The sequence below is a fragment of the Mauremys mutica genome, chromosome 9 (assembly GCF_020497125.1).
Source record: "Mauremys mutica isolate MM-2020 ecotype Southern chromosome 9, ASM2049712v1, whole genome shotgun sequence".
Lineage (NCBI taxonomy): Eukaryota > Metazoa > Chordata > Testudines > Geoemydidae > Mauremys > Mauremys mutica.
The window spans coordinates 72,229,565-72,249,666 of NC_059080.1; the positions used below are offsets into that span (position 1 = coordinate 72,229,565).

The 20,102-nt window shown below is 40.8% G+C and overlaps 1 protein-coding gene across 6 annotated transcripts in view; it reads right to left on the reverse strand.

Annotated features, from left to right (window-relative positions):
- TRIP12 (thyroid hormone receptor interactor 12) overlaps positions 1-20,102 on the reverse strand; it is a 165,618-nt gene that overhangs the window by 23,443 nt on the left and 122,073 nt on the right. For 4 of the 6 annotated variants that reach the window (XM_045031304.1, XM_045031301.1, XM_045031302.1 and 1 more), the window contains 11 exons: positions 19,543-19,715; positions 18,935-19,008; positions 18,651-18,850; positions 17,554-17,681; positions 17,122-17,273; positions 16,154-16,296; positions 14,370-14,526; positions 11,952-12,050; positions 11,303-11,417; positions 9,682-9,836; positions 9,342-9,506 (listed from right to left, as the gene is read on the reverse strand). In XM_045031304.1, the coding sequence (XP_044887239.1) occupies positions 9,342-9,506; positions 9,682-9,836; positions 11,303-11,417; positions 11,952-12,050; positions 14,370-14,526; positions 16,154-16,296; positions 17,122-17,273; positions 17,554-17,681; positions 18,651-18,850; positions 18,935-19,008; positions 19,543-19,715 (1,561 nt within the window). The remainder of the gene's footprint in view (positions 1-9,341; positions 9,507-9,681; positions 9,837-11,302; positions 11,418-11,951; positions 12,051-14,369; positions 14,527-16,153; positions 16,297-17,121; positions 17,274-17,553; positions 17,682-18,650; positions 18,851-18,934; positions 19,009-19,542; positions 19,716-20,102) is intronic. The other 2 variants (XM_045031305.1, XM_045031303.1) reach the window with 1 other exon arrangement.

Sequence of the window (20,102 nt, forward strand, 5' to 3'; positions counted from 1 at the left end):
TCATACCAGTTTCAATTATTTTGGTAATGTATTTAAACTATGATACAATGGTTGGAGAATGGGATTGGGAAACACTGGAGGAAAATCCCTTTACCACTGGACAATGTAGCCAAGTTTGATCCTTTATTTCTAGTTAGTCAATAAATGTATGCAGCCATATGGTGAGTGTTACATCATAGGCAACTGAAGAGCAAGTGATGGCTGGAGTATCAAACTCAATTTATATTGGCTACTGACCATCTCCAGAAAGGTCAGTAGTAAACAGTTCATGAAGCACATTTTGATAGGAAAATCTTAGTCCAAAAATTTAGACCAGTTCTAATCACAAAAGCACCACAAGCTTTTATAAGCTCCTTTACACCACTCTGTCAGTGTAAAGGAGCCTTAAAACTTTTACACCTGTTTTATGCTCCTGGGGGAATTCACTAACAAGAACGGGAACAACTAAGCAGGCAGGCTGCTACGTTAGGCTCTGTCTCTTAAGGCAGAGCATGTCTCACACCTACCTCCTAACACCCCAAAGCCCTGTCCCTTTACACTGGGCATGCCACAATAGCGAGCCAGAGGGACGGTCTCTCTCGTTCACTCAGTTCCCGTCCCCACACAGCGGTGATTGATGTCTCCCCACCCATGCATGCCCAGTCCCCATCTCCCCTATGCTGATTTACATCTCCGCCGGCTGCAGCTTTCCTTTGCTTCACCTCAGAAGTTATTTGTCTGCAGATTTCTTTGCTTTCCTGTAGAAGACATGAATTCTGCGCAGTGGCACAGAATTACCCCAGGAGTAATTTTCTTTTTGTCACGAGGTTGCCCTGGAGTCTGAGTGAGTGGAGAGAGCCATCCACAGCATCACTCAAAAGCTTAGGCCCTTCAAAAGAAAGGTCTTCCACAGTGTTTTATACTTCCCAGGAAAGGCTCGAGGATTGCAGCCGTGATGCTCAATACAGGACTACAGCAGTTCCTAAAGAGAGCATTGAGCGAGGACTGAAGGGAAGCCTTAGCAATTGTCTGGCCTTTTGTGATTAGAACCATAAACATCTCCATCTGGTCTAGATTCAGATTGTCAATACAATGAGCAATTTGGAAGAAGTTATATTTTGCCATCAAGGCCTGCTAGCTGGCAACTCGGAATTGTAGAGCAACAAAAGGAACAGCTTTTTCAGTGAAGGCGGTCCAGGTATGCAAGCTCCTTGTCAGAAGAGAAGATCTAGATTGGTACCATCTGTTTCCTTTGATGATAGCACTGATGACGAGAGAGTTAAGAGTGGGATGAGAGAAAAGATCCTGCCAAGGGTTGGCAGTAATACAGCACTTTTTAAATCAGCCTACAAAAAAATGGGAGGTATGGTGACCGGTGTTTGCCATATGGTAATGGGTTGGTGACAAAGCATCACCGATAGGAAAGGCAACCTTTCTTGGGGAGAAGCATGTAAGATGTCCAACAAGGAATGCTGAAGTGTTTTTTTTTATTTTCTACAACAGTATCTGTAAGACCACCGCAATTCCTTTCATGAGGCCCTGAAGTCATCTGTGTAGGATGTCAGGGCTGGAATAACAGCTTCATCTGGTGAGGAGGAGGGTTTGTGAAAAGCTGGTGTCTCCTCAATATCTAGTGTGGCGTGATCTCTTACATGAGGACACCTTGTAGAACTGTTTGTCAGACAGAGTTCAAAGATTCCAAAGAGCCCACCGTGCTGGGCCATAAGGGAAGGGAGCAGGACCCAAGAGTATCCTTGCCAGAGCTGGCAAGTCAGTAATGTGCTAGGACTCTCCAACTCAGGATGCACTTCAGTGGAGGGAGAAGGTTGGAAGGGGAAGGTGGTGTAATTGTGGACAGACACTGAGTCAATGAAAGCCTCCTCATCCAAGTCCAGTGGATGAAGAAGCAGTGTTGGTACTGGGGTCACATAGGCCAAAGAGGGACTGGCAATTACATCAGTACCAGCAGCCGAATCTTTGTGGAAGGATGTGGCAGAACCAGAGGATGTGTCATTACTGGCAGGAACGTCCTCTATATTCCTCAGCAGGGGGGCTTCTGGCTCTTCCAATATTTGGAGGTCCTCATGAGCAAGGGAACCTGGACAGTGCTGGAGAATCTGAGTACTGCTCCTTGGGACTCATCATATCAAGTGGTACTGATGAAGGTAACAAGGGGCAATCATGCACTCTTTACAGAGGCCAGAGGAGAACTGTACCAAAGACAATGACTGAATCCTTGGGCTTCAAAAAAAATCCTTCTGTTGAAGCGGCTCCAATTTCAATATCAATGCCAGTTCTGCACAGGGCTGCTTGCCAAAGGTCTTTTTATGTGGTACTGGAGTCTCCGTATTTAAGAAAGTAGAAACCTGAGCGGTGAGCTTACCGGGAGGTAAAAAGTCTCCTCATTCTCTGCTCAAGAGGGTGACCTTCCCTTTCTCTTGGTCTCCCTCCAAGGATTTTATTCTTCTGCCTGGAGACAGACTGACTGTCAAGAAGTGCTTGACCCTTCATTCAGTCTGCACATGAAACAGATGAGGTGAAGAACAAAGATTTAGTTCTATTCAGATAAAAAGATAGGCAATCACATGACATCGAGTGTGTGATGACACTGCTCCTCTGGAGTTCAATGAGTAAAACTGGGAAACTACTTCCGATTTAAAAAAACCAAACCAAACCAAAAAAAATAGGGTATGGCTACAGGGTTACATGCAATTTTCCAAAGACTAAGTAAGGAGGCTCCGCCTCTAAGCCCACAACTCAAATGCTCTCCTTGCACATCTTAAACACCACAAGGAAGGCAGTTTTCTGACACAAAAGGCAGAAAAGCTGCCAGAGGTTCAAATGAACATTCCAGAAAGGAACAGGCTCTTTAACTGGTGGGTGGAGACAAATGATTCCCTTTAAGAACATCACTGCCATGGAGTTTGAAAACACTGACTTCCATGGACAGATGGATTAAGTGCCAAAATCACCAATAAGTGGACTCTCCATGCCAGTGCAAAGCCAGAAGACTGAATTGGTAACAAGTACTCCAAGATGTCCTGAATACAAGCCAGTGTCAGTTGAACTTGCGGGGCTAATAACCATACCAAGAACCATTTCCCCTTAGCCTAATAGCCTGCCCCGTAGAAGCACTTCCTACTGTTAAGCAGACTGCCTTTGAATATCATGCCTCCTCCTCCTCCTCAGGTTGATACACAGAAAAGCTTCTCGGTCTGACCACAGACCTTGAACTTTCAGCAAGTCCAGATCCACTCCCCAACCTATTAAGGAGGCATCTATGACTACAGTCCTGGTCTATGGAAGCTGAGCAAAAGGAATGCCCTGACATACATTGTCCAGAATTATCCACCACTATAAGGACTGGTGGGGGAGTCAGACCAGCATGTCCAAGGGATAGCTATTTGGATGACAGACCAACTTCAGCCACATCTGAAGAGGATGCAGGAGTTAGCCGGTGTGCATACGGACATATGGCCTAGCAACCTGAGGCACACTTGGGCTGTGGTTGTGACTGCAGCTCCAGACAAAGATTGAAGACTGCGTGGAATCACTCTGTCGGTAGAAATGCTGTTGAACTCAGTCTATTGTGGCCTTAATGAACTTGATTCTTTCAGTTGGAACCAATGCTGACTTCCCATTGTTTAGGATGAGGCCTAGACAATCATGTAGGAATAGTGTGAAGTGGACATGAGAGCGCATTTCATCTCTGAACTTGCTCCTCAGTAACTAATTGTCCAGACATGGGAAGATATTAATTCTCTTCTTCCTGAGACATGCTGTTACCACAACCATATACTTGGTAAAAACCCAGGGAACAGAAGACAGGCTGAAAGGCAGCAAGGTGTAGATAAGAACGGCCATACTGGGTCAGACCAATTGTTCATCTAGCCCAGTATCCTGTCTTCCAACAGAGGCCAATGCCAGGTGGTTCAGAGGGAATGAACAGAACAGGTAATCAAGTGATCCATCCCATCACCCATTCCCAGCTTCTGGCACACAGAGGCTAGGGACACTCAGAGCATGGTGTTGCATCCCTGACCATCCTGGCTAATAGCTATTGATGGACCTATCCTCCATGAATTTATCTAGTTTTTTTTTTAACCCTGTTATAGACTTGGCCTTCACAACATTCTCTGGCAAAGAGCTCCACAGGTTGACTGTGTGTTGTGTGAAGAAATGCTTCCTTTTGTTTGTTTTAAACCTGCTGCCTATTTAATTTGGTGTCCCCTTGTTCTCGTGTTATGAGAAAGAGTAAACAACGTTTCCTTATTCACTTTCTCCACACCAGTCATGATTTTATAAACCTCTATTATATTCCCCCCTTGGTCATCTCTTTTATAAGCTGACCAGTCCCAATCTCTTTAATCTCTTCATATGGAAGCGGTTCCATATCCCCTAATCATTTTTGTTGCCCATCTCTGTCCAATTCCAATAAATCTTTGAGATGGGGCAACCAGATCTCCATGCAGTTTTCAAGATGTGGGCATACCATGGATATATATAGAAGCAATATGATGATATTTTCTGTCTTATTATCTATCCCTGTTCTAATAATTCTCAACATTGTTATCTTTTTGACTGCTAAAACGACAGTGCCAAAAGATACACAAGTGTCTAGGGGGCCTTCAGTGCCAAGCCTGGCCTCAGCTCCATAGTTTGTGGCCCAGGCGGTGTGGGATGTGGTGCCAGTGGACCTAGTGGCACATGGCCAGAAGGCACCAAGGGCACAATGGAGAATGAACTGACAGAAGCCATAGCACCAGAGAACTCCTGAGCCAGTGGAGAGTCTGGACTGAGAGGCAAAGTAGGTCTGATGCTGCCTTGTATTCAGTTGGCATGGAGACTGTCGGTGCTGCTACTGACATCTTTGGTACTGGACTCAGACATCCATGGGCTAGGACCAGGGTTGACAGTACAGGCCCCTGCGGCTCTTGATGTGGTATCTAGGAGCGGCTAGACCAACATGCTCCATCATTTGTGCTGCAGGGAGTATAGTGCCGGTTAGCACTCCTCCTGGTAAAGGAGGAGTTTCCACAAGTCCTAGAATTGTCCCATCTTATCTTTTGGGTCCTCTTCCTTGCTATGTCAGAGGAGGGCAAAAGACCACATTTCCTCTTGGGGGAAAAACGCTAGAACCAGAGTGTAGGGTGGCATCACTTGACAGATCTGAAAGCTACTACTAGTCAGATGAGGTCCTTGGTGCTGAAGTGGGCCTCATGGCCTGCTCCACAAGGTGGTGCTTTAACTGCAAGTCTCTAGCCACCTGAGTCCTCTTTGTGAACAACTTGCAGATGGAGCACCTCACCAATGTGGCCCTCGCCAAGACATAACAAGCACCTCCCATGGCCCCTATGCAGGATGGACAATGCTTGAATCCTGGCAAGAGCATCACACAGGCAGCCAGCTACTCTACTAACAATAAACTAACACTTAACAAAATCTAAGGTACTACTACTATATACACAAGAAAAGTTTCCAGAAAAAAAAAAAAAAAGAATGGAAGCGTGAGGTGAAGACACCACAGAGACCTTCAACTCTAGCCACAGGTGGTGAGAAGGAACTGAGGGGATTGGGGCAGCACCACCCTTATACAGCCACAGGAGGGGCTATGGCCGCAGACATCTCCCCTACCGATACTGCGAGGCAAAGTTTTCTGGCTCTAGTGCACATGGCATGCACACCCACATGAAATATATGGCTGCATCTCTTTTTTTTTTTTTTTTTTTTAATTAAAGTAGAGAAGCTATTACAAGCAAATGCTTGCTGGGAGAGGAGGGTGATTGGGTGGGAGAGTAGGTGCTATTAGGGGGAAAAGAGTTGGGGTAGATCAGTTGATGGGGAAGGGAGACATGGAGAGAGAAGAGGGACACGGAGATGAGAGGGGCACCTGCCAGCCCTACATTCCCCTCCCATGCCTGCAACACAATCTAAAGAGGTTCATAGATTCTAAGATCAGAAGGGATCATTATGATCATTTAGCACAGTGGTCACCAACAGGTTGATCGCGATCAACTGGTTGATCCTGGAGGATCTCCGGCTGTGCAGCAGGGCTGCTGCTAGATAGGCTACCTGCCTGTCCCAGCCCCATGCCACTCCTGGAAGTGGCCAGTGGTTGAGAGGGACCGGGATCTCCCTCCACACATTGCTTCTGCTGCTAACCACCGCCCCTGCAGCTCCAATTGGCCCAGAATGGGAGCTGTGGGGCCGGTGCTTGCAGAGAGGGGCAGCGTTCAGAGCTACGTACCACCCTCCCCCTCCCCCCCAGGGGTGCATTGGCCCTTTCCAGGAGTGGCGTGGGGCTGAGGTAGGCAGGGAGCCTGCCGTAATGGCAGTCATGCTGTGCCGCCGACCGGGGGGAGCTGCTTGAGGTAAATGCTGCCTGGCGGGAGGCTGCACCCCAACCCCCAGCCCTGAACCCCCTCCCAGAGCCAGCACCCCATAGCCTCTCCTGTAGCCCAAGCCTGAGCCCTGACCTCCCCCTTCACTCCCTCTTGCACCCCAACCCTCTGCACCAGGATCAGCCCAGAGCCTCCTCCCACACTGTGAACCCCGGGTGAGGGAGAGCAACAGGGATGGAGTGACTGGGGCAGGACAGATCCTGGGTTACCCTTACATTCAAAAAGTGATCTTGGGCATAAAAAGGTTGGATACCACTGATCTAGCATCATCTTCTGCAGAACACTAAGACATTTTCTAATCCTTTCATCATTCACATGGCTCTTCTCTGAACCCTTTCTAACTCATCAACATCTTTCTTGACCTCCCTCTAACCTTTCCCTGCCTCCTTTAGATAAGCCAAGCTCTGGAGAGGTCTGAGCCTCCTTCCCTACTTCCCCCACATCTGAGCTGGGATCTGTGGATCCGAGCGCTGCTTCCTGCCCTTGTGTGTGCACCAAGCTCTGGGGGGCCCTGCACATCTATGAGGTTCTGACCTGCAGAGTGAGTCTCCTACAGCCCCGCTCCTGCCAGAACCTGGAAGTCTACATTGCAATGAAACGGCACCACAGCTTGCTGGGCTCTGGCGGGAGTCAGTTGGTACAGCCAGCCAACAGTTTCTGTTTGCTGTGTAGACCTACCTCAGAGCTATTATTTCAGGCTACAGTCATCTCCACAGGATGTTCTTTCATCTGATAAGTCTCTCACTGAGATGAACAGGTCACTTTGCACATCTATGAGTTTGTTATGCTGCTGTTGATAGATGTGTAGAGCCCTCCCATAGTTAAGATTATAACCAGCCTTCTGTTTAAAAGAGGACTCTTCTAAGTGCTACCCAAATTGTTTTGAACAGTCTAGTATTTTCATAAATTGAAGGTACTAAGATGACAACTGCAGCCATCATCCCTTAATTATCCTCACTTATCCCTTTTGGCTCTATCTCCCCCCCCCCCCCAAGGAGGTTGGTATTGGGCTTTTTCAGATGATTGCTCCCCTTTTGCAAGTGAGATGCAGACTGCCTTTGACTGAATAGGTCTCTTCAATGTATACAAGACAGTCAAGTTTTAAACATTTTTCACACTATTGCTAACAAAAACTTAGTTGCACCAATACTAATACTGGGAGCCCTAGCGAACACTGGCCTCTGAATCTGAGCTGAGCTAGATAATATGATGCTTAACAAGCCAGCGACCAATCTATATTACATTGTTGCCACTAGTCGAGCTGAACTGCTATTAGTAACTGGGAAAGTTTTGGAAAGTTTCCCTAGCATAGACAATATACAAAGTTGGTGTCCCACTGAAATACATGCTCCCAGAAACATCTTGCAGTTTAGCAAATCAAGTATTTGCTTATATTTGGGTTTAGGGTGGCTTCAAAGTCCCAAATCTTTTGGATACAAGGAAGGTGAGAGGAAAGACCCAAAAATCCATAGTAAAGCCACATTCTTCTGGTGAAGGTTTTCGTTAAAATAAATAAAATAACTCATTAAATTACCGACTCAAGTTGTAGGACTGAAGTCTTGATGGGAAGTTTAGGGCAAATACTAAACCTTTATCACTTATCAAAATACACAGCACCAAAACTCAGATGCTCAGAACAAATACTAAAGGGAACACTGAAAGACACTTCATGGCATTAAAGCTAGAACTGAGGCAAGTCTTCAACTTCAGACATAGACAAGACCGGTCTATGCTTGGCTCTTCTGCCAAATATTTCCCACAAATACTTCACTAGCTCAGTTCCAATGGAGTGCTAGCATAGGCATTTTAACTAAGGCCAGATCTATACTACCATTTACTTAAGTATAACTTCCGTCACTCAGGGGTGAGAATAAGCTATCCCAACAAGCGTTGTAAATTACACTCACTTAAGTGCCAGTTTGGACAGTGCTATGTCAGTGGGAGAGCTTCTCCCCCCAACACAGCTACTGCCTCTTGCAGAGGAGGATTTATTGTGCCAATAGGAGTCGCCAGATGCAGCTGCGCCGATATAGTGCTTCTAGTGTAGATTAGCCCTACGTTTTCTAAACCTCATCTGAGCAGAGCTGGTAAAGTTGGCAAAATTTTGAAAAACAGCCTGGCTAACTCTGTGTATGCTATCTTTTAGGAACTGAAGTGAGGTATCAAAGCTCTTCTTGAGTACAAGTAGCTTCTTACACTTTGCTTCAAGAAAATTGTCCACATCTAATTTTTTTGAACAAAGTGAAGAAATTCTCATCATGTTATGCCTCAAATATCAAGGCTGCTTTAAAACTAAGGAATTCAATACAGTCCTGACTTCTGACCTTGTATTGGACAGGTATTTTAATTTGTGCATGTATCTGACTCTGCTAAATCAGAAAACTCAGTCTAACTTCAAAATACATAATGTGATATTTGTCTCAATTTATTAAATTTTTCTCCAACATGTGTGAGAAGTCTTTATTGTACTGGGGGAGAGGTAAACTTCCTGATGTGTCTATAGTGCTGCTGAGCAGTGCCCAACATACAACGGTTACCCAAATAAACCCTTCTCTATAATACCAGATTTGTTACTAGTGTTAAAAATACCAGAAGTGTGATGCAGTGTTAATAATTGTGCTTATATGCAATTGAGTGAAAACACTCTTTGCTAATAAAGGACTAGGAATTCATACTATATGCTACATCATCCAATGTAGATTTGTTGGTACCTTTACAAAAAGGTCACCTGGTTGTCCATTGCTAGCAAATTTACAACTTTGACTTCAAAATTGATTTAAGAGGAATACTAATACGGAGAAAAGTAGTGATTTTTATTAGCATATTAAGAATATATCAATTAAGTATTTATAAGAAGATAAATATGTTCACTCTATTTCAACTATGGCTTGCAAAAATCCAGAAATATGTAAAAATCAAGGTTGGCCTTTCCCCTTCATATAAATTACCCTCCCTTCCTACCTGTGATTTGTCCTGTTCAAGTCTTTTCTTCTGTCTCACTATATCTTCAAGATGATATACTGATCTAGCTACCACTGGATCGATATTAAACAAGTCGTGTGAAGTGAGGGAAGTTTCCTGTCGTAACATCCATTTGTAAAAAGGAAGGCCAAGGGGAAGGTCCACCTGGAAGCCAAAGTAGCATTGTTTTAAAATTAATAGTTAATGCAAAAAAAAATTAAATACATAAATAAAAAAATCAGGTTTCAATTGCTTTAACTTTTGATGTTTCATTCTGAGCAGTACCACCAGAACTTAGTGTTATATATTACTTCAGATAAAAATCAAATTTCATTCTTACCAATCTGAAATCCATGATAGCCTTAGCCATTAGTTTTCCCAGAAAACGGAACTTCATTTTAACCTTTGCAATGTGAGCTGGTTTAGCTGTTCTACCAAAAGGAAGTGCAAACAGGCCTTGGAGATTATGAATATATTTTGTGCCTTCTTGGCTTCCTGTTGGGGGGGGGAGAAAAGGAGGGGGGGGGCGAGTTCAGTACTTACATAATGCTTTTTCATTTAAATACGAGTTAAAGGCAATGAGTCTAGTCATTCTGGCCTATAATTTAGGTTGTTAAAAATGTCAGTTTTAAAAAATTTAAGTCATGATATTTCTATTTCATCCCATCAGTTACAAATTTAACCATTCCTTGCAGCATTAGCAAATCAAACAATCTTGTAATACTGCAGAATAATACTGTAATACTGAAATAGAAATTGACTTGTTTTTATTTGCCAAAGCTGAACAAAAGTTTAGAATTAATATTTTCACTGTTCATAGTCACAACAAGGAAATTTTAATAAGTGATTATCCTGACAGCATCTCTAAGATTTTTATTTTTTCATTTTCTCAAAGTTTAAACACTCCATCCAGATTTCTAAACACATGAATGTATTTACTTTACAAAAAGTCTTAAGATAATGACCACTCTTGAGTATGAAGGTCCTGAGACAAACTGGGAAAATGTCTATTATTTCTTATGAATATTATGTGAGACCGTTTGCCTGTTCAAGTGTGTATTGCTGCCTGCCTGAATGCATAGACTTTACCAAACAAGGGTGTAAAAGGGCTGAGGTGCCAAGTATAGTCTTAGGTACCCAGATTCAAGGGAGTTAAGATAACTATGGCTGGCCATTCAACTGGGAGAAGAAGTTACACAGCTGGCTCCATCCAGGAAAGGACATTTTACTCTTCCCAAGGCTAAGCCTGGGATCAAAGGAGACCCTAAAAGATCAAAAGACCTTAGCAATTAAAAAGCTGCCCAAGGCAGAAGGAGTGGGGGGAGGAGAAGAGGGTAGAGAGGCCTCAGTATGGGTCAGTTGAAAAGGCTGGCAGTCTGATTCAAACACTCAGGAAAGAAGGCTAGAAGGAGTGTAGGCTGGTTCTCTCAACTCAGATGGGGAAGACGCAAGACCCACTTGAGCTCTGGATAGAGAGATTAATCTTAGGTAACAGAATGTATGTTCAGGTCTCTTATTTTGAATCCACTTCTAAGTGCTGTGTACCTTTTGGGCAAAACAAATCATGCTTTGTTTAGAAGTTGTTTCTTTCTCACTTCAAATACATGCTATCACAGGCTTTGGGAGAAAATCACTTCTTGCAAGTGCCAACTCCAGTTCTGCCTGCTGGTTTAGGTACGGTTGAGACCCAGGTGGCTGCAACCAAGGTCCTGGTCAGAGTGCGCAAATTGCAGAGCTCCACCTTAGGAGAGGTAAAGGCCTAAGTCCTGATATCAGTAGGGGGGGGTCACTCAGATCACAGAGAAGGGGCAGCAGTTTAACTAGCCCAATAACCATGACAAGTGACCTTCGATAACCACTTTTTTGGGTAGAATTACACTTTAAGGCATTAGAACCTGGAAGTCTCAAAAGACAATTTCTGAAGCAGCTGAAAGTACATTGATAATCAGAAAAACAATCACCTTTTGGATTGGATAGAGTTACTTCTTCTCCTCTCCAGAGGCCTAAGTCTGCCCTCTGTAGTTCCTGAGATACAAGTGCATAAAATTCCAGTGTAGGTCCTAAACCTGTGCCAACCTTCAGAGAGAAAAGGTAATTTTTCCTTTAATATTTTAATGTTCAGAACATTTTTAATTTAAGTGTGAGCTGTGCAATAATATAGAACAGTTATATTCATTACAATTTCTTCTTCCAGGAAAAGGCCTTTCTATAACCAAAAACTATTATTAAACCTGCAGAGCTAGCAAAAATTCATACATAGAAAAGGGATACTGACCAAACAGAATATTTATTAAGTCACCTAGCGATCAAGCTAGAGACATGCACGTGTGTTTGCTAGAGTAAAAGTTTTTCTAACTTTAAAGTGAACACATTTCTAACTGCTGACCTTAATGTGCATTTGCAGTTGAAAAGTATGTTTCGTCTAGCTATTTGGACAGTCAGAAACCAGTCATATTTGGAAGAAGTAGTTATGCATTAGTGGATGGAATTTTTAGCTGCCAGTAGTAGGATGGAAGACAGACAGTCTGACCAAGTTATTCTAATGCAATTACAGCTTTTGTATGAACATTCATTAAAAAGGGTTAATGTAGTCACATAGCCATTACTTACTTCATTCTCATACTGGATTTCCAACATAGCTCTCGAACTGCCTAGATCTTGCATCACAGATTCTGCCTGTTTCAACAGCTCTTCTCTGTTCACAGTGCGCTATACATTAAAGACATTTAGGCAATCGAATTAATTTTTGCAAATCTCAATTCCTTAGTAAGCAAGGGAGTTTAACAATAAGGAAACAAAATTTTGGAATGAGTAAGTTTGCATAGTATCTTGATTGTAGTAAAGCTTTTGGCACAGTCCTATGTGATAGTTTCATAATGAAACCAGAGAAATATGGTCCAGATTACATTATGATAAGGCCAGTATAAAACTGGGGAAAAAAAACATTCAAAAAGTAGGTATCAGTAGTTTGCTGTCAGACTGAAGACTTATCTAGTGGATTCCCACAGGAGTCTGTCACTATTTAATACTTTCACTGATGACTTGCATAATGGAGTACAGTATGCTTATAAAATCTGAGAATGACATCAAGGTGGGCAGGGTTGCTAGAACTGTGGAGAACATGGACAGAATTCAAAATGGCCTTGACAGATTGAAGAACAAGTCTGGCAGCACTGGAAAGATACTACATGTAGGAAGATAAAAATCAAATTCACAAATACAAAAATGGGGCATAACTGGCTATGGAGTAGTACTGCTGAAAAGGCTCTGGGGATCACAAACTAAATGAGAGAGTCCATGTGATGCAGTTGCAAAAAAAGGCAAACAATTCTGAGGTGAATTAACAAAATTGTCACGTGTGAGACATGGGCTGTAACTGTCCCACTCTACTTAGCACTGGTGGGACTCCAGCTGGAGTCCTGTGTCCAGTTTTGGGAGCCACATGTCAAGAAAGATGGACAAAATGAGAGAGTCCAGAGAAGAGCAACAAAAATGATGAAAAGTTCAGGAAATGTGACATTTGAGCAAAGGATTAAAAACTGGGTATGTTTAATCTTAAGAAGAGAAGACCTGATAACCGTCTTCAAATTTGTTCAGGGCTCTTCTTAAAAAAAAAAAAAAAAAAAAAAAAAAAGAGAGAAAAGTGATCAATTGTTCTCCACACCTACTAAAGATAGGACAAGTAGTAATGGGCTTAATCTGCAGCCAGGGAAATTTAGGTTAGAGAGTCGGAAAAAAATTTCCTACTATAAAGGGTAGTTAAGCCCTAGAATAGGAAGGTTCCAAGGGAGGTTGTGGATTCTGTCACAGGAGGTTTAAAAAAACAGGTTGGACAAGCACCTGTCAGGGATGATCTAGGTTTACTTGCTCCTGCTTAAGCACAACACAGGGCTGGACCAGATGACCTCTGAAAGTCCCTTTCACCTCTATAGTTCTATGATTCTAAATAAAATAATTTGCTTTTAAACATGTATTAATTTTATATAAAGCAAGAAGTTGTATTCAGTGGTGAACTATTTATATAAAATTATTAAAAGTTGTTTCATGTCAAATGCAAACTGGTAGTCCTGAAATTGTAGGAAATTGTACTAGTAGGGAGCATTCTTGCTCTGGACCAGAAAAAAAACTTTATGTCTCAGCCCTAGGACTGGGACATCATAGTAGAAATTATCAGGTGACATGTTGCCCACTCAGCACCCTCTTCACCCTTGAACAAGGAAAGGGTAGTGGGGGTCCCACCAGTGGGCTAGGATTCTGTTAGTGGTTTGAGAGGCTGACAGAAGCCCTCCACCATGTGGAATGGATTACAAAGGAAGGACGACCTTAATAGGACAAGCTAGTGCCGACAGTTCCCAGATATGTTATTTAAGAAGGTGTGACCCAGGTAAGCCACATTCCTGATATCTTGTCTCCTTCCTCTGTTGTCCAGGCAATAAGCTACTAGGGTCTGGTGGCTGTTCAGGAGGGAGTTAAATATCCAAGGCTATCAAGTTCTCATATCCTGTGTCAGAGTCATAGTTATCTCTCTACAAGAATGCATTACACTGGATACTTTTCTGGTGTGTACTATTTATATGCCTTTTCCAGAATCAATAGAAAACATTGAATCAGGTGAATATAACAAGAATAAGCCTAATAAAGAACCCTTAACTACTTACATTTATACAAGGCATCTACATGTTGAAAATGTTTGCTATACAACACAGTTTACATTTCACAAGCAGGCAATGTCTCCAAATCTTAAACATCCAAAATGTGTTGGGGAGGAGTTACATAATATGTGCCAGCTACCCCTGCTTCCCAATAGCAGATATTCAGTGGGGATACACTTCATTCTTTTGGGAGTTTACCACCCCTACAATGGGCCCGTTTCTCAAAAATCCACTTGAGATATGTACTAGTACAACTGAGATTGTGTCATTTTGAGCAAACACTAAGATCTCCCTTCACTGGAAGTTGTGGAAGACTGATCCACATGGAAAACTACTACTCACTCCCTTGTGAAATGGATTTTGGCATAACACTTACTTTTTTCCTGTCCAGTCGCGGTGCCACTCTACTGTCCTGAGAATCCGACTGATTGATTTCTGGATTGGTATCTAATAATCTCTGCATTGCTCGATCTCGATCAAAAGCAGTTACATAAAATAGCATTTGCCGGGTGTCAAATGGAAAGAAAAATGGGCTGTGAAGAGTTGGAATTAGTTAGTTTATACTGGAAATCTGTAGTCTTGAGAATTTAAGCAGACTAAACAGAGGTTTCACAATACTTGAAACTAGAGAGTTAGGCCAGTTGTATCACCCCTTAGGGGACACTTTTCCTAGTGTAAAAGTACTTCTGAGAACAGAAGAGACTAAGCTTGAGATCAGGTATTTAAGATTAAAAAAACTTTGCAAAGATTTTAAAAAGCAACCATTAGAAATTTAGAAAATTCAGAGTGAGGGTTAAACCCAAATATTTCAAAGTACAGAGATGTACATTTAATGTTACCAATCCCTCTTATTACTTCCTTAATACCTATTTTACAAGTAATATTTTCAAGTCAAGGACTTTAAAAGCCCACAGCCCAAGGTTCTGGATGTCTTAATTTGGAAAGTCACTTTATTGGTGCACCAATTATATCATTATCAACTACTACTACCTCATTTTTCAGAGGGGTTTTAAGAAATCTGCAGTTTGCGGAAGACAAATATGCAAAAGACATTACAATTCATCTTTCAGAACCGGCAAGGTGAGTAGTATTAAGATGTATATATTAAATTATTTGTAAGAGTAGGCTTAGTCTTCCACTACCTTTCTGATTTACTTTCCATTTTATAATCTAGAACTAGGTTTGGTTTTTGTTTTTTCTCTCTCACACACACACACAGTTTGATTTACTTCAATAATTCACGTCTCCTTATGTTCCGCAATGGGGAAAGATTATTTTGGGTTATGTCAGTCAAATTTCAAAACTACTTTGAGGACTGTATTTTTTTAAGCTAAATAAGACTATTGTATGATTCAGATTCCAGTTTTTTTTGTCACCTGTTATGACCAGAGATGGTTGCTTCAGTTCCCATTTCTCATGTTATTACAGGGACAGAGTTAAAAAGGTATTTAGCTAACCATATACTTTCAACTGTTTGGATTTCTTAAACTTAACCCTAGTTCTGAACAGACTGGTTTTCAAATAGTATTTTCTTTTTACCATAAAATTACACATTCCCCTATAAACTGCAACTTCATGGATTTTTGTCTAGTTATTTCCTTATCTCAAAATATCTTAAAATCAGTTTAGGACATTCGAGTGACATGCGGGGTTTAACTTCCTGGTGCTCCTCAGAGCTTAAAGATAAAGATACTGTGGAATAAAAGTGAAAATGCCATGAAAATAAAAGTATCTATCCTAATGGTTTGACTAAGCCTAGAGCAGGAAAAGAATACAGAAATATGTCCCAAACAATGCATTAAATATCAAATAGGAGCCAAATATGGGTTCTTTTGCCTTACATTTGTCATCACAGTGCTGAAGCTTTCAAGAACACTAACCTAAAAATTTGCACACAACTATCATTGACAATTGGAATCAATCCAAGTTTGCTTAAATACAATAATATGATTTAAGTCATGCAATACTACATGCTGAGAACCAACCATATCTCACCATGTTACCCAAGAAGTCTCCTGTACCTCTACAAATACCATTCTCACTCTTTAGATATGCACAGCAATGTATGCTGTGCAAGAGGAAATAACTGAGCTGTAAAAGTGCAAAGTGATTTATTAAACCAGTCAAGTTAAGGGTTGTAGAAAGCCAGACATTTCATACCATGTTTTTCCAAGCTCTGTCAGCCAAGTTGGTATGTTTCCTGTCATGATTACCAAAGGATCCTGAAGCTGCCTGTTAGCTTTTGCTGTCAATTTACTGTTGATAAATTCCGTGGTTGAAATAATCTCCTTGCAAACTGCATTCTGTGAGATCAAGAGACAGTGTGCTTCTATTTAGAAAAGCACTGGAATTCAGAAAATACCAATTTTTTTTTTTTTTTTTTTTTTTAAACACAATTTCTTTTTAATGGACTTGTTGCTTTTTTTGGTGAGGCTGGGTGAGAATGCTTTGAGATCTTTTACTGTGTCTGTTCTTTCCAAGATTGATCAACCTGAGGTCCAAAGGAACTCCACTGTTCACTCCCTTCATCCCTCTTCAGAAGTATTGCTCTTTTGGTTTGGAGGAAAAAGGAGGAGATTTGAAGACTTTTTAGAAGAGAACATCAAGGAGTTTGACTGCACATCACAAAACCCTCTAGTAGTAAAGCCATCACCTTACCAACAGAGGGTAAATTCAGGGGGTGGAGGGCATCACACTCATGATATTCCATCATTTCACAGATAGAGGGATCATCAAGGATGTTCTCAAACACTTTTTGTTTCAGCACCCAGTAATTAGCACTTATCTGATGTATGGATAGCAAGTAAGTGTTCAAATTCTATTTAAATTAGAGATGGCCATTAAAAATTTTAGACGTGTTCCTTAATTAAGAATATAGCAATATATTTAGTTCTATTATCCTACATTTGTAGCTGTATTTTTGTAGTCTTGCAAAAGTTTTTGTACTCCACATCTTACACAAAAATGATTCTCTAACATTCAACTCTGTTGATTTTTATCTAGTTATGGCAGAGTAATGTTTTTACACAAGTGAACTTTTCAAAATGATATTGTCTCAATACCTTTAGCAATGACAGTTCTCTACTGATTTACAGAAAGCCTTCCAAGTGATTAAATGTATTACTCACTTCATACAGGTAATACCAATATCGACTGATAGCATGTAAAACTCTCAAAAGGAGGATAACATCTAATGAGGGGTCTTCAAAGGTTATATTTTCAGGCGGTGTAAATACAAGGTAAACTTCTAAAGGATTTGACACTGAAGGGCACACACCATCTAGGGAGAGAAAAAACTAGATAATTTCTATTGTTAAACAAAGTAGTTGATTAATGAGTTACACTTCTATCAGTTTGAATTTTAGCTTCTATTCTTTTTTTTTTATCATCAGTTACTCACAACAAAACCTGACTATAAACTAAATTGTAATTCAGGAAGTGTGTGTATATACAGATATAGATATACAGATATAGAATTTTTATTAAAAGGTATACAAAACAGAAAATATGTTTTATTTGTCACAAATCATCCTACATATCCCCATGTGACAAGCACTTACCATGCCACAACTCATCATGCTTTTTTGAATTTCTAGGGGAAGTTTTTGTGGGAGCAGTTTGTGCCCTTCCTCTTTTACCACCAACACAGTCCTTATTACCATCTTCATCCTCTCGCACTGGTTTGTACCTAAAAATTGTAAAGCATTTATTAATATGGTTCTGGAATACAACAGACCTGAAAATAAAAACAGTTTAACAGTAGATTCACTCAGGTTACCAGAATTTCATTTCAATGGCAAAGTTTAAGCAGTAACAAACAAGACATCTGGCGGAGCCACCAAATGCAAATTTTGGAACATAAGGGAAAATAGAACATATTGGGGTGGGGGGTGGAAGGGAAAGGAAGTAGTAAACAAATGGTCAACTTCATGTATTGTATGAGAGAGGCAAAGTGAGGAAGTGCAATCAGTCAAAAACATGTTCTTTGTTCTTGATGAGTTTAATACTTTGCAATGCACTGTAGGTGCAAACAGTTATAAAGACACTGTTGAACATCAGTGTGCTACATGCAGTACCAGCCATACAGAGAAGACTGCCCCTTGCCTCAAGGAATTTACAGCCTTAACTGAGACAATACAACTGATACCCAATGTGGCTGGATAACCAGAAGATTCCTTAATCAAAACAAAAATTGAAAGAAAACAAACGTGTGGCATTTTTTGTTAAGCTTTACCAAAGCGATTAATACTTGTAAGCCTCACAAAAATGTTCCTCGAGCAGCAGGCTATTTTTCCTCTATTGTTTGTAATTGCTCAAGGTTGATAAAAGAGTATTTCCCTTAATTTAGCTTCTTTCATTTGAGAAGCCCTCTTTTATTTTTCTATTTCCAAACAATTAATCAACTTCCACTCCATCAGCTGGGATTGATATTGATTGATATCCAAGAATGTTAACGGGTGCTAATCAGCATTTGGTATTCTACAAAGTAAGTATTTTTCCATCAAAGTAAGTTGCTCAGTGATCAAAAAGCAGACTTATAGGCTACCTACAACAGAGATGCTTTAACAGTCTTGAGGCCTAATATATACAAGTCCTTTTAAAAAGTGTAGACAAAAATTTGGAGAGAGATTCTTCCTGCTCCCTCTGCCCAGCTTACCAGATGGTGTGTGTCTTAGTCCAAATTCCAGCTCTTCCCAAAGGGTTGCTTTCATCATCTGTGGATTCCCTCTCCTCTTCAGCTTGTAAACTGAACTGTCTAACTGCTTGATACACAGTCATATTATATGGCAGCAAGTGATCTCCAATGTAAAACTGCAGTCTGTGCCTCACATTCCCTGAATTTAAGAACTGAGCAGCCTCAATAAAAGCAAAGTAAATACAGGTTAAGAAGCAGGTTCATTAGTCTCCCCATACAACTCTATACAGAGAATAGCAACTTACCAAAGATTCATCTATTTCTTCATCCGATCCATCATCATCACTGTCTTCATCATCTTCTCTGACTCTTCCATATCCTACCAAGACAAATTGCATGTCCTTAAATTACTTTATTCTGAAGTGCAAATAAGTGATTATTCATAACACATGTAAGTATTAATCCCATATCATTTTGCTTCATCAATTCTAAAATATCAGCTACACATTAAAATAGAATTAACATTTAGGAGATGCAAGTCTTATGTTCGGTCTTAGCACCAACACTAGAAGGAATACACCACAGATAGATTAGCCAGATAGATATAGGAGGACAGCATCAGCCTGTAGGATGATTGAGAAGCTGTAGCACCATACACTACATGCAATGCAAGATTTGGTACTGATAAAACAAAATCTTGCTTCTAGGAGAGAAAACCTAGACAGCTACAAAGTGAGTAAACCTACCCAGACAGCTGAACACATTTGTCTTCTATCTTTAATACTACCCCGACATTTACTTTTATAATGCTCAGATAAGAGATTTATGCAGACTTATCTGTTTTGGTTATTCCTAAATCTATTAAGCACCAACAGGTTGCTCAGCACTGTACAAGATATCAAGATATAAATACCTCTAACTACAAGGTATCTTTCAATGGCTTGCACCAAAGCCAGGGGATCTATCTTCACAGGTCCACCTTTCCACTGTTTCACATTAGCACAATCTGGATGTCTTTGCAGCTGGCATTTTAACTGATGTGTGTTGAAAAATTTTAAAGCTTGGGATCCTCTGTTGAGAGAAAAACTCAAGATAATTTGTGAAAAAAGTTGCTACAATTATTCTATTTTCTTTGTTCATTTGTATAATCATTACATACACACAAGGTTCAGTTACAAATAATAGAAACTTTCAAATGTTCATGCTCAAAATTGATTCATTCTAGAAAACAGACTAAGAAATTGTAAGCTATCAAGGCTGAGGCTAATATTTTAAAACTGATGCTTAAAGTCAAGCACCAGAAGTCAAATTAGAAACCCAAATAAAATTATCTGATTTTCAGTGGTGGCTGCATATGCTAAAAGGAGAGGATAAGGCCATTCAGATGCCTGAATCACATGCGGCTTTTGGCACATAACATTCAGCATTTACATTTGAAGATTTAGTCAGACATGGTTTCACCATATTCAATTT